Here is a 12,878-nt window from a genome sequence, read left to right as displayed (position 1 = left end):
TAGGACTCACCTTGTTCATGTTGGGTTTGATGCAGCGCACAAAGAAGGGGTTGGAGGCGCCTAGGCTGCCCATCAAAGAGTGGAGGGAGTCCTGAACACAAGCAGAACAACAACAACAGCAACCACAACAACAGCGGTTAGAAACACAGGCAGAACAACAACAACAACCACAACAACTACAGCGGTTAGAAACACAGGCAGAACAACAACAACAACAACAGCAATGATTAAAAAACACAAGCAGAACCACAACAACAACAGTGGTGAGAAACACAGGCAGAACCACAACAACAACAACAACAACAGTTAGAGGTCAGAGGTCAGCCGCTCTGTCTTGTCTTGCTGCTTTTTTATCTCAATGTTGTCTTGTCAGTTCTGGACGGAGGCCGTATCAGTTTCATTAATCCAGTATAAGTCATGCAGGGAAACGATTCCTTCCGAGCAAGGAGTCCACCCCCCCCCCGACCGCAAAGTATAGACGGAGCGGCCTCACACGGAACGGACGTGTGATTTTACGCGACCAGACGGGGCCCTATATTTTTTTTGGTGTGTGACCTTCACACACACACACACACACACACACACACACACACACACACACACACACACACACACACACACACACACACACACACACACACACACACACACACACGCACACGCCCCTTGGCTCCGGAAGGCTCTCTGGCCGGCCCGGCTCCCCTGGCTGCCTCAGACAGGCTGTCTCCAGCCAGGCCGGCCTGGCAGCCTGGAGCCTTATGGCCCCTGGATCGCCCCTCTCTACCCAGCCATCATCCCTAATCCCTGGGCTTTAGGAGCTGTGGACCGGGGGCACCCTGCCAATGTCTCTCCTTCTCCCTCCGCACCGCAGTCAGGACAGGGAAAAGACCACCGTACCCCCAGAACACCGAACCCCCCCGATCGGAACCACCGCAGGACACACCACGGGGACACACTCACAACACAGACGTGTATGATCCATCGTCTCCTGTCTGACACGAGGAATCCCCCCCCCTGGCTCCCTTCATGGGGTCTCTCTCTGGGCCGTTTTGATTTAAGAGCGCGGCTATATGCTCGGGGCTATATATTTAGCACACTTTCAGCCAAAGGAACTCGCAGTGAGTGTCTCTTCGTGAAGGAGCAGCGAGCCGTCTTTAGCCCACGGGGTAACTGAACTGGATTTCATCCCAGAACCGTCGGGCTGGGACCCAACACCCTGACCCCTCACCCTGAACTGGGCGCTGACGGTGGACTGGGACCACTCACCCGGAACTGGGAGCTGACGGTGGGCTTGCGGCGGGCCGTGCCCATCTTCATGGTCTCGTCCCCGCTGCGGCTGCCAACGCGCTCAAACAGGTCGTAGATGAAGTCCAGCCTGAGCACAGGGAGCCAGGCGACAAGGAGGGGATGAGGCATAGAACCAGGCTTAGAACCATATAACCACGATCAGCAAAGAGCCATAGAACCAGGCTTAGAACCATCTAACCACGATCAGCAAAGAGCCATAGAACCAGGCTTGGAGTTAGCACAAAGTAATAGAAATTAGCTTAGATCCATCGAACCATGCTTAGTTCAGACCCACAGAACCCAGCTAAGAGCTTTAGATTAATACTTTGTACAGAGCTATCGAACAATGCTTAGTAAGGGTTCATAACACCATGTCTAAAAGAGCCACAGGGGTCTAAAAGTTCAGGCTTCAGGCTTGGGGATTACACCTGAACACTTGTTTTCTAAATAAGGCTTTATAGGTCACTTAGAGTGACGGATCAGACGAGGGTTCTGTATGGGCCGATGTTAGGCCCGAGTACCGCAGTGAAACGGCGGTACCAGAGAACACCAGGTACACATCAGCCCAGCCCGGGCTGTACTTTGGGGGTTTGTCCCACCTGCTGTCCTTGAGGATGAAGAGGATGTCGTCCCGGAAGGTGTCGCGGTTCTTCTCCAGGATCCCGCGGCCGTCGTAAAGAACCTGCGGAGCGTACGAGCGTATGAGCGTGGAGCACAACGCCGCCGAGAGACGTTATCTAATAGCGTCGTCGTGGCTGTGATCTGCCTCAAAGGGGGCCTCACACGCAGGGGGTCGGTAACGCACTGCACGGGCTCTGGATGTGAAAGAGGCGTCGCACGCTAGTGGGCCTGAAGTTCTGAGGGATTCCAAGACCGCTGATAATGACTGCGGCGGTGGGTCACGTGACTCTCAAGCAGCCGCTTTATGTCGGCCTTTGATGTGCTTTCACTTCGGGAAACGTTTTTTTCCCGAATCATCCGCTCAACATGTGTGGGCACGTGCAGGGCCCCACGTGCACCGCTATTGTGCATGTGGTTGGGTGCCTGTGTGTCTGTGTATGGTTGAATGTTTGTGTGCATGCATGTGGCATGTATTTCATCTTTTAACAATACAGTATATATATGTTTGTGCAAGCAGGCCTATGTGTGCGTTTGTGTGTGTTTGTGCCGGTGTGTGCGTGTGCATGTGTGTGTGTGTCCCTGTGTATGTATCAATGTTTATGTGCATGTATGAGGCATGTATATGTGATTGTGCGTGCGTGCACGCGCGTTTGTGTGCGTGTTTGTGTGCGTGTTTGTGTGCGTGTGTGGGTTTGTGCGCCGGTGTCCATGTGTGTGCCTGTAGAAGCATGTTTTAGGGACCTGACAGACGTTTCGCTGATCGAGCGTCAGTGAACAAAGACAGTGTGTGTGGGGGTCGGGGGGGAGGTGTGTGAGTGGGGTGTGGAGGGGTGTGTGTGGGGGGTGGACGGGTGGGTGTGTGTGAGGGGGATGCGGGGGGGGTCTCTGTTAATGCGATCACCTGTCGGGGGCCGCTCAACCGTGGACTTTACGGCGCGCTAAGCCTCCACGGTGCGATGATCCACCGTAATGCCACCCTGCCTGCGCTGGTGTGTGGACGGGAATGCGTTCTGTTGCACCTTTGTGAAGGACAGAGGGAATGTGTGTGTGTGTGTGTGTGTGTGTGTGTGTGTGTGTGTGTGTGTGTGTGTGTGTGTGTGTGTGTGTGTGTGTGTGTGTGTGTGTTTTTGTGTGTGTTTGTTTGTGTGTGCATTTTTGAAAGCTGGAAAGGGGAACTTCTTCATGCTTCAGTATGCATGTGCAATCAGATGTACATTTCCATGCATGGTGTGTGTGTGTGTGTGTGTGTGTGTGTGTGTGTGTGTGTGTGTGTGTGTGTGTGTGTGTGGTGTGTGTGTGTGTGTGTGTGTGTGTGTGTGTGTGTGTGTGTGTGTGTGTGTGTGTGTGAGTGTCCATGCGTGCTCCAGTAATGTCCGTCTATCCCGAGGCCTTGCGGGATAGGGTGGAGGAGGGGGGGTGGCGTGGTGGAGGGGGGGGTTGCGTGTTGGAGGTGGGCCCTCCATACATGACATGTGTATTTATACATCACGGACACGGTAATTACACGCCATTCCTCTGCCATTGAAACCGAGCCAAACAAAAGGGCTCTGTTTCTATAACTATCAGGTTCGGTTTACCCTGGATGCCGTGACGACCCTCAACAGAAACCAGATAGGCATCGCTACGAGGAAACACAACCACCTCTGCTGCTGTAGTCTGGGATCCAGAAGTCCTACTATGTTATAGCAGAGCCTCTGGTCCAGCAGTCCTACTGGGTTATAGCAGAACCTCTGGTCCAGTAGTCCTACTGGGTTATAGCAGAACCTCTGGTCCAGTAGTCCTACTGGTTTATAGCAGAACCTCTGGTCCAGTAGTCCTACTGGGTTATAGCAGAACCTCTGGTCCAGTAGTCCTACTGGGTTATAGCAGAACCTCTGGTCCAGTAGTCCTACTGGTTTATAGCAGAGCCTCTGGTCCATCAGTCCTACTATGTTATAGCAGAACCTCTAGTCCAGTAGTCCTACTGGGTTATAGCAGAACTTCTGGCAGGAGACTGCTCAGAGCCTGAGCCGAAAACCAAAACCAGAAGTTTTGCCTTGCTTTCAGATATCTTCTAGTGAAGAAAACATATTTGTGTGAATGGAGGGGATTTGAATCAGTGTAATGCTAAAAGGGCCAGTCAACTCATTGCTGATTTGAAACCATTACAGACACTTGATCAAGTTCACTACTAGTGCTGGCTGAGTTTATGTTTGATGTTAATAGCCAATTACACACTTACAGATCCCCCGGGCTAAAGTCTGATCTGGGAGACTGCGGCTGCTACCCGTGAATCAGGGGAAATGAGAGTAATAATAAACACAAACAGACACACTATCGTGTGCGTTGTAATAATAGGTTACGCTTCGGTGTCTGGCATCACACTGTTGTGCTTCGGTGTGTTGGACATACGCAATACAACAATGGAGGCGTACACCTATCAAATTAATGAACATTTACTGCAGGGGAAACACCCAGAGAGGGGTGTGATTCGTCGTGGTCTCAGCGGAACGTTCCGGATTTGGTGGATAGGGATTCCAATGTGTTGCATCTCTCGCTCTCTCTGGAAGCCACACTTATAATGACATATATTGTGGGGACACCAGCGTACTCTTGCAGAGTCAGGGTGCCCTTTCAGATAACAGAAGGAGCTTTCAGAGAGGGCAGAGGGGGAGGGGGGAGAGAGGTGGGGGGGGGGAGAGTTAGGGAGTGTGAGATGGAAAAAGAGCAAGAGAGAGAGAAAGAGACAGAGAGAGAAGAAAGGGAGGCGATAGAGAGTGAGACAGAAAGAGAGACAGAAAGAGAGACAGACAGACGGACAGACGGACAGACAGACAGACAGACAGACATATAGACAGACAGAGAGACAGAGACAGACAGACAGACAGACAGACAGACAGACAGACAGACAGACAGACAGACAGACATAGACACAGACAGACAGAGAGACACACAGACACACAGACACGCAGACAGACAGACAGACAGACAGACAGACAGACAGACAGACAGACAGACAGACAGACAGACAGACAGACAGACAGACAGACAGACAGACAGATTGCTAGAGAGTGGGACAGAAAGAGAGAGGAAGCGACAGAATGTGAGCGAGCGAGAGAGGGAGAGAGGGAAAGTCAGACATAGAGAGCGCTAGAGAGTGACCTGGCAGTCCAGAGAAACCTGACTGGTCTTCTTTGGAGGCTGGGTGAAGGGTGACGGGTGACGGGGGCATTGTGCAGTGTGTAGGGTGCTGGGTGCTTAGTACTGGGTGCTGGGTGCAGTATGAGGGGTGCTAGGGGCAGGGTGCGGGGTGAGAGTGCAGGGTGATGGATGAAGGGTGCAGGGTGCTTCTGGGTGCTTCTGGGTGCTGCTGGGTGCTGCCAGCCTCGTGACCTGACTGCCATGTTCACACTGAGGGGACATTGTCCGCACTGCGCTCCATCAGGACATTCTTTGTCCTCGGCCAATCGGAGGACCCGGTGTCAGGGAGCCCCCTCACCCCCACGCCCCCCCCCCCCCCCCCCCCCCCAAGCCCAGGCTAACTGCTTCCCTCGCCCCCCCGCCCTCCCCCGCCTCCCCCACGCCCTCGTCCCCCCTTCCCTCCTTGTTCTCCAAGCTTCCGCTGGGAGTCATCTCACCCCCTCTCATTCATTACTGGGGGGGAGGGGGGAGGGGGGGAGGAGGGGGGGGGGGAAGGAGGGAGGGGGAAGATAGAAAGGGTTCTCTAAATCGCAGGGAAATTAGGGTGTGTGTGTGTGTGTGTGTGTGTGTGTGTGTGTGTGTGTGTGTGTGTGTGTGTGTGTGTGTGTGTGTGTGTGTGTGTGTGTGTGCCAGGCTGGGGGCGGGGGGTGGGGGGGGGGGTGTTAAGTTCCTCTGACAGTTTTTGGCAGGCAGAGCTCACTGGTCGTCCAGGAACTTACACCGCTCAACGTCTCCAGCAAACCAAGATACATGGAGGAGGCCTGGGGGGGGGGGGGTGTGTGTGTGTGTGTGTGTGTGTGTGTGTGTGTGTGTGTGTGTGTGTGTGTGTGTGTGTGTGTGTGTGTGTGTGTGTGTGTGTGTGTGCGCGCGCGTGCGTGCGCGTGTCTGTGTGCGCGTGTGTGTGCCTGTGTTTAAAGTGCAGTTATGAATCACCTCTCCGGCGTAGTGCTTGATGCCGAACTGGTGGTCGGTCACTCTGGGCTTCACGTAGTAGGGGTTAGCCTGTGGAGACACATCGCTCAGCTGTCAGATCACAGACACATTAACACACAGTACAGAGCTCGGCGGAACACCGACTTAATCCAAAACCACAGAAGAAGAAAAGTAGCAAAACCAATAACACCTCCAAGAACTACGACACCAAGAGTTCAACTCCCCTTTGACTACAACCTCAGCCCAGTGTCGTCTCTCCAAAGACCCCAGACACCTGTTCAGAGTTCACGTAGACTCTGCATAACCACCCCCGCCGACCCTTCTTACGCACTTTGTACGTCCTGACACGTAATATACGCACTTATTGTATGTTATATGTCCTGGCACTTAAAAATAGTACTTAGCATTGTGTAGCATCTTATCCTAGCTATCTCTGTTGTATACGGGGAATGGGTTAAACTAACAAACGTAAGTGCTTGCCACTTGTTTCTTTGAACATCCTTACTGTACCAACAGCGATTTATTGTTTCTCTTTCTTCCGAAAAATGTACTTATTGTGAATCGCTTTGGATCAAAGCGTCTGCTAAATGCCCTTAATGTAATATAAATGTTAAATGTCTCAGAGACTGAATGCATGGCAGACAGGCCTGCGCCAGACGCTCAGAAGCAGTCCCGCGGCTCTGGTGTCGCGGGGCCTCTCAGGCCCGGCTTTCATCCTGAACGCACGGAGCCGACCGGACCGGGGGCCCGTGGCCAATCGCGTTCCAGCACTGCTGTGTTTGTGTGTGAGGAGGCCGGGGGCGTGGACGATGTGTGTTATGCACGTGTTTATTGCTGTGGCTTTCCACAGCGAAGGGGGAATTAACTCTTTATGGGGATGGTGTTGACGATGGTGACGGTGATGATGATCGGGACGGTGTTTACCTCCCGGGGGAGGGGGGTATACGTTTCATGGCTTTCCCGTAGATACCGGTTCCTGGAATCTAAATCCGCACCACGGTTACGGCTCTTCCAGGTATTTGCTTGTGTGTGCATGAGTCTTTCCGTGCGTGTGTACCTCCGCGTGTGCACGTGTGTGTGTTTGTCTCGTTGTGTGCATGTGGCTGCATGCATGTTTGTCTGTATGTGTGTATTTCTCTGTGTGCGCATTTGTATGTGTGTGTGTGTGTGTGTCTTTGCGTGTGTGTGTGTGTTTATGCCTGTGCGTGTGTGTGTTTATGCCTGTGTGTGTGTGTGTGTGTGTGTGTGTGTGTGTGTGTGTGTGTGTGTGTGTGTGTGTGTGTGTGTGTGTGTGTGTGTGTGTGTGTGTGTGAGCATAAACAAGTGCAGGTGCTCATGTTGTAATCGATGCCTGTGTGGGTGTTCACACATGCACGTGTCTGTCGAAACCTGTGTGTGTGTGTGTGTGTGTGTGTGTGTGTGTGTGTGTGTGTGTGTGTGTGTGTGTGTGTGTGTGTGTGTGTGTGTGTGTGTGTGTGTGTGTGTGTGTGCGTTCACATGTGCACGACGTGCGCGTGCCACTCACCGCGTGCCGACTGTGCAGCTTCTCCAGGAGGGTGTAGTCGGTTCCTTTGGGGAATCGGCTTTCTTCGTTGATGAGCGCCAGCATGCCCAGTTTCTAGAGTCATGACGGGACTAGTTAGAGTCGGGACGGGGGCAACATGTGTCTTTGATCAGGAACCCTGCATCCGGAACACCCTCCGCATTCATTCAACCGTTTTATTCCCACACAATCTAACCCGTCGACGGCGTTCCGGTACGCTACGGTACGACTGTTGCCAGTGCTGCAAGATTTCCCGCCCAATCTGGCAACCGTGGCTGCAGTGCAATGCAGCCAGGGTTGCCAGATTGGGGCTGGAAATCGGGCCCGATCTGGCAACCCTGACCGCCGCCTCGCAGGGCCAGACAAAAAGGCGTCCTGGCCCGGAGAACGCGCGGCTCGCCGTGGTGACTGATTACACGTTTGTGTGTGGACCGCAAACTCGCCCATCATGCATCACTCCTGTCCGTCCTTACCTCTTCCGTTTAGCGAGTGATACTCTGGTGAGAAAGCGGAGGCAAACGCCCGCCCCCCCCCCCCCTCCCAGGAGAGGGGCGGCGGTGTGTGTTACCAAACATCCCATAATGACGGGCTGCGGCCCAGCGTGTAGGTCAGTGTGCTGCTGCGAGCGGCTTGCGGTCCGTCTGCCCGTCCATCTGTCTGTCCCTCCGTGCGTGCGTGCGTGCGTCTGTCTGTCTGTCTGTCTGTCTGTCTGTCTGTCTGTCTGTCTGTCTGTCTGTCTGTCTGTCTGTCTGTCTGTCTGTCTGTCTGTCTGTCTGTCTGTCTGTCTGCCTGCCTGTCTGTCTGTCTGTCTGTCTGTCTGTCTGTCTGTCTGTCTGTCTGTCTGTCTGTCTGCCTGCCTGCCTGCCTGCCTGCCTGCCTGCCTGCCCCGGCAGGCCTCAGGTTTCCCCTGTTAGCCACGTTGTATTGGTGTGTCGCACGAAAGGCCCCGTGGGAATAGAGCTCGATTCGATATGGTCTGCCCGTCTGTCTGTCTGTCGGTCTAGCCCTCTGTGTGCCTGTCTGTCCCTCTGCCTGTCTGTCCCTCTCTCTGTCTGCCCCTCCGCCTGAGTCTGCCGAGCCATTTTTTTTATCTGTCTGTCCATCTGTCTGTATTCCCATCTGTCTGTCTGTCTCCTTGTCTGCCCTCCCACCAGAATGTCTGTCTGTCTGTCTACCCATTTGTCTGTGTTTCCATCTGTCCGACTGTCTGTCTGTCCATCTGTCTGTCTGTCTACCTTCTCAATGAGGTCCAGACACTCTGCGTTGTCCATCCAGTCTATGGCCTCCCATCTGATTCCCTCCCTGTGGGAAAACACACACACACACACAGAAACACACACACACACACACACACACACACACACACACACACACACGGAAGGATTCACAGCAAAATGCACACAAACAACATTCACACACACACCCAAACGGACAGACCCACACCAACACACACACACACACACACACACACACACACACACACACACACACACACACACACACACACACACACACACACACACACACACACACACACACACACACACGAGATAAGTAAATATAAACTGCGGTGAAGATACAATTGCTGCATTGTCCCACGGGTTCATGTGATGAAATGAGCCATGGCCAAGAAGCCGATTCATTATACAAGAAAACAACTGTCCCGGAGCAGCTTACCCCTCCACGCTGCTGGCAGACCTCTCCATGTCCTGAACCGCCCCCACCCCCCACCCCCCACCCTCCACACACACCCCCCGACTCTCAGGGCTTTCTCACCCCCTCCCCCTTATTTTCCACTCGCTGGCGTTGAAAACAAACTGTGGAAACTATTCGTGGTACGGTGGGACAGAGGGGGGGAGGCGGACGGGGAGACAGACAGCGGGGCGGACATATTGGGACGGACAGGGTTACCTGTTGTACTCCAGCTGCTCCAGGGAGAAGATGTGTTTGTTGAAGTACTCCTGGAGCTTCTCGTTGGCGTAGTTGATGTTGAACTGCTCGAAGCGGTTCACCTGCACGCACGATTACAAGACAAAGGGTGCGGGTTTGATTCCCTAAAGTGCCCTCTGAAACGCTGCTCAAATTGAGAGGCGTCGCAGGCTCCCGCGATGAAACCAAACACAAGAACCAGACACTCTCAAGCTCTCTCTCTATATATGTCTCTCTCTGTATGTCTCTCTCTTTCTCTCGACATATGTCTCTCTCTCTTTCTCGCTCTCTATACATGTCTCTCTCTCTATATATACTGTATGGCTAACTCTCTCTGCAAAGTTCACTAATTCTCTCTCTCTCTCTCTCTCTCTCTCTCTCTCTCTCTCTCTCTCTCTCTCTCTCTCTCTCTCTCTCTCTCTCTCTCTCTCTCTCTCTCTCTCTCTCTCTCTCTCTCTCTCTCTCTCTCTCTCTCTCTCTCTCTCTCTCTCTCACCTCAAAGTTCTCGAACCCAAAGATGTCCAGGATGCCGACGGACTTGAAGTTGTCCTTCCCTTTGATCTTCTGGTTGATCCTCATGATGATCCAGGAGAAGCACTGGGCATACAGCGCCATTGCAACCGAATCGCGTGAGTCCACTGCCTGCAAATCACGCCCCCAAAAAAACACAACACCACCAACACAGGTTAACACACATCACACACGAGCACTGACAGCTATTAGCCTGTCAAGAAGATGTTTCACGCCTCAAACATTGCACAAAGTGTAGGTTATATAACCAGGTGTCCTCGTAAATTCCACACCCGTCATATTTTCCACACACAGATTGAGTCGTTATCATAGATACGGCGTCGGTGCCGTTTGAGTTATGGATCATGTGACAGATGCCGGTGTTTGGGAGACAAGAGCTTTGTTATCGGCTCTCTGTCTGCAACATCAGAAGAACAAAACCCTCCTTTCACAGCAGACAGTGCGGAGGCGTCCGTCAAGAACGCATCGAGAGGAATCCATGTCACGGATTAGGAGTGTTCCCCACTAGAGACGGCGCTGGCTGGGGTTTTTCTCCGCCGTGGTGCGTGGTACGTGAGGCCTTCCAGCCCAGTCCAGACCCTCATCTGGACATAGGTGCGTGTTGCTTTGTTCTGCTGCCTGGATTTCCTGGCTTTGTGTTCGGCGGGTCGGACATGAAACGGGTCCGAACATTGTGTGGATGTGGGGGACTCTGAGAGGGCCCACTGGTACTGCACCGTGATCCATCATCCCTGGACGTTTCTGGGTGCTCCTGGGTGTCAAGAGTGAGGCGGAGCCCACAGGATCTCCGTCAGAGATGGCTGGCTCGCTCTCAGCGTGGGTCAAACTAGAGGGCCACTGGGATAGGACTCGGAGCAGGCAGAGCTTTTATTTCTGTTTGTTCATGTAGCAGCTACTTTCATCTACAGTGGCGGATTGGGGCCAAATGGGATTTTCTTGTTTTGTTCTTGTTTAAAGTCAGAATTCTGATTCTTTATTCTCAGAACTCAAAATAAAAAAAACGCATATGGCCCCATTCCTCTTCTGTATCTTCCGTAGGTTAGCGTGTGGTTCCCATCCCATCCTATATGTCGCGAAGTGGCTCGCGCTTACCTTGGCTCCTTACAGCTAGCCCACCCTTAATTCTGCCTTGTTTTTTTCCAAATTATTTTATTTTTATTTTGACTTTATGGTCAGAATTCTGAGATACAAGGCAGAAAGTTAATAATAACTCGTAGCCCTATCCCTCTTCGGTAATCATAATACGTGGTTGACAGTGAATTATTTTAGATGCATGGAATCAACGAGGAGCTGCAGTTAGGAGTGAGGGACACCTCAGGACTAAAAGGTTAGACTGCAGACACGTGGTTCGAACCGGGAACCTTTGTGCCGGCGGTGGAACACCGTCCCCACTATACCCCACAGTATGAAGGGTCACAGAGCCTCGCAGAAGTCACTTGACGAGCCGTCCAGCACAAACCCAGCCCGGCCTTTGTCCCAGCGTATGAAAAGCCTTCTTGTGTCTTACTGGTAAGGTCCGATTTTGCATTTCCAGAGACATTATGGCACATGAGTGGGCTGAAGGGGTCTTCCACAAGAAGCACACTGTGCTCACGTCAAAAAACACATTCCCGCCAGCAAACGGCACAAAAGAACAACTGGCGCATTTAATGTTCTTGCTAATTCACGTCAAGGACATTATGAACCATGGCACGGGCTGGTGTGAACCCAGCACGGCATTGGGTGTGAAGAACAGTAGCTGGGGCCTTAGAGTACTGGTTCCCAGCTCGGCAGAACGCGGCGCTTGTCACTTCAGAACCAGTCTTTGCCTCCATTGTGCCCCGGACTCAGATCGCTATCACCACAGCCTTATTGTGCCAGGAAGCAGCCAGACAAAAAGCAGGAAATGGCTGGGAGTCACGCAAGGGACCTAGAATGGGTGAGAGGGGGGAGGGGGAGGGGGGGGGGGCGAGCACCGAGCGAAACACTGTGTGTGTGTGTTGTGTCACCAGAGCAGAGAGATACACAGAGAGAGAGAGAGAGAGAGAGAGAGAGAGAGAGAGAGAGAGAGAGAGAGAGAGAGAGAGAGAGAGAGAGAGAGAGGGAGAGAGATAGAGAGTGGAGATGGAAGAGAGGAGAGATGAGAAGGGAGAGGGGGGACAGAGGAGAGGGGAGGGGAGAGGGGAGAGGGGAGGGAAGAGAGGAGAGAAGGGAGGGGGGAAGAGAAGGGAGAGAGCAGAGAGAGGGGAGATGGGTGGGTGTGTCAGGAGGAGTGGCACACACAGACATCTGTGTTGTTAAAAAAAGTAATCTGAATCAAAACGGAGCGATGCACCGTAGCCTCCCCAGAACCGCAGAACTCCTCACTACTGGGGTGTGTGCGTGTGTGCATGCGTGCGTGCGTGGGTAGGTTGTAGGGTGGTGTACCTACTCTGCAGTGAGGGTGGTGCAGGGGGTGTAGAGTAGGGGGGGTGTAGGCTGAAGGGCTATAGAGTAGGGAGGGTGGAGGGGTTGAGGTGGGGTGCAGGCTGAAGGTGTACCTGCTCTATGGTGAGCGGCGAGCAGATCTCCTCTCCCCTGAGGATCATCGAGCGCTGGGTCAACACCTCCGACAGCTGGAAGGAGTCCAGACCCAGCAGCTCGCTGACGTTGCTGACCACTGGGAGGACACACACACACACACGCGCACACACATGCGCACACACACACACACACACACGCGCACACACACACACACACACACACGCGCACACACAGACACAGACACGCACAGACATAGACAAACCACGCACACAGACACACACATAGACACACGCACACAGACACGGACATGAACACAAACCCACACACAAGGAAATTATCCCACATGCATGTA

At 53.1% G+C, this 12,878-nt stretch overlaps 1 protein-coding gene across 1 annotated transcript in view; it reads right to left on the bottom strand.

Moving 5' to 3' along the window:
* Positions 1-12,878, bottom strand: part of myo10l3 (myosin X, like 3) — a 69,395-nt gene that overhangs the window by 25,328 nt on the left and 31,189 nt on the right. The window contains exons 11-19 of the mRNA XM_030344227.1: positions 12,544-12,662; positions 9,989-10,135; positions 9,476-9,576; positions 8,800-8,866; positions 7,547-7,639; positions 6,022-6,090; positions 1,887-1,969; positions 1,267-1,375; positions 11-91 (exon numbers count right to left, since the gene is read on the bottom strand). Of these exons, the coding sequence (XP_030200087.1) occupies positions 11-91; positions 1,267-1,375; positions 1,887-1,969; positions 6,022-6,090; positions 7,547-7,639; positions 8,800-8,866; positions 9,476-9,576; positions 9,989-10,135; positions 12,544-12,662 (869 nt within the window). The remainder of the gene's footprint in view (positions 1-10; positions 92-1,266; positions 1,376-1,886; positions 1,970-6,021; positions 6,091-7,546; positions 7,640-8,799; positions 8,867-9,475; positions 9,577-9,988; positions 10,136-12,543; positions 12,663-12,878) is intronic.

Source organism: Gadus morhua, chromosome 20 (assembly GCF_902167405.1).
Source record: "Gadus morhua chromosome 20, gadMor3.0, whole genome shotgun sequence".
Classification (NCBI taxonomy): Eukaryota; Metazoa; Chordata; class Actinopteri; order Gadiformes; family Gadidae; genus Gadus; species Gadus morhua.
This window is presented reverse-complemented; position numbering and strand designations above follow the sequence as displayed.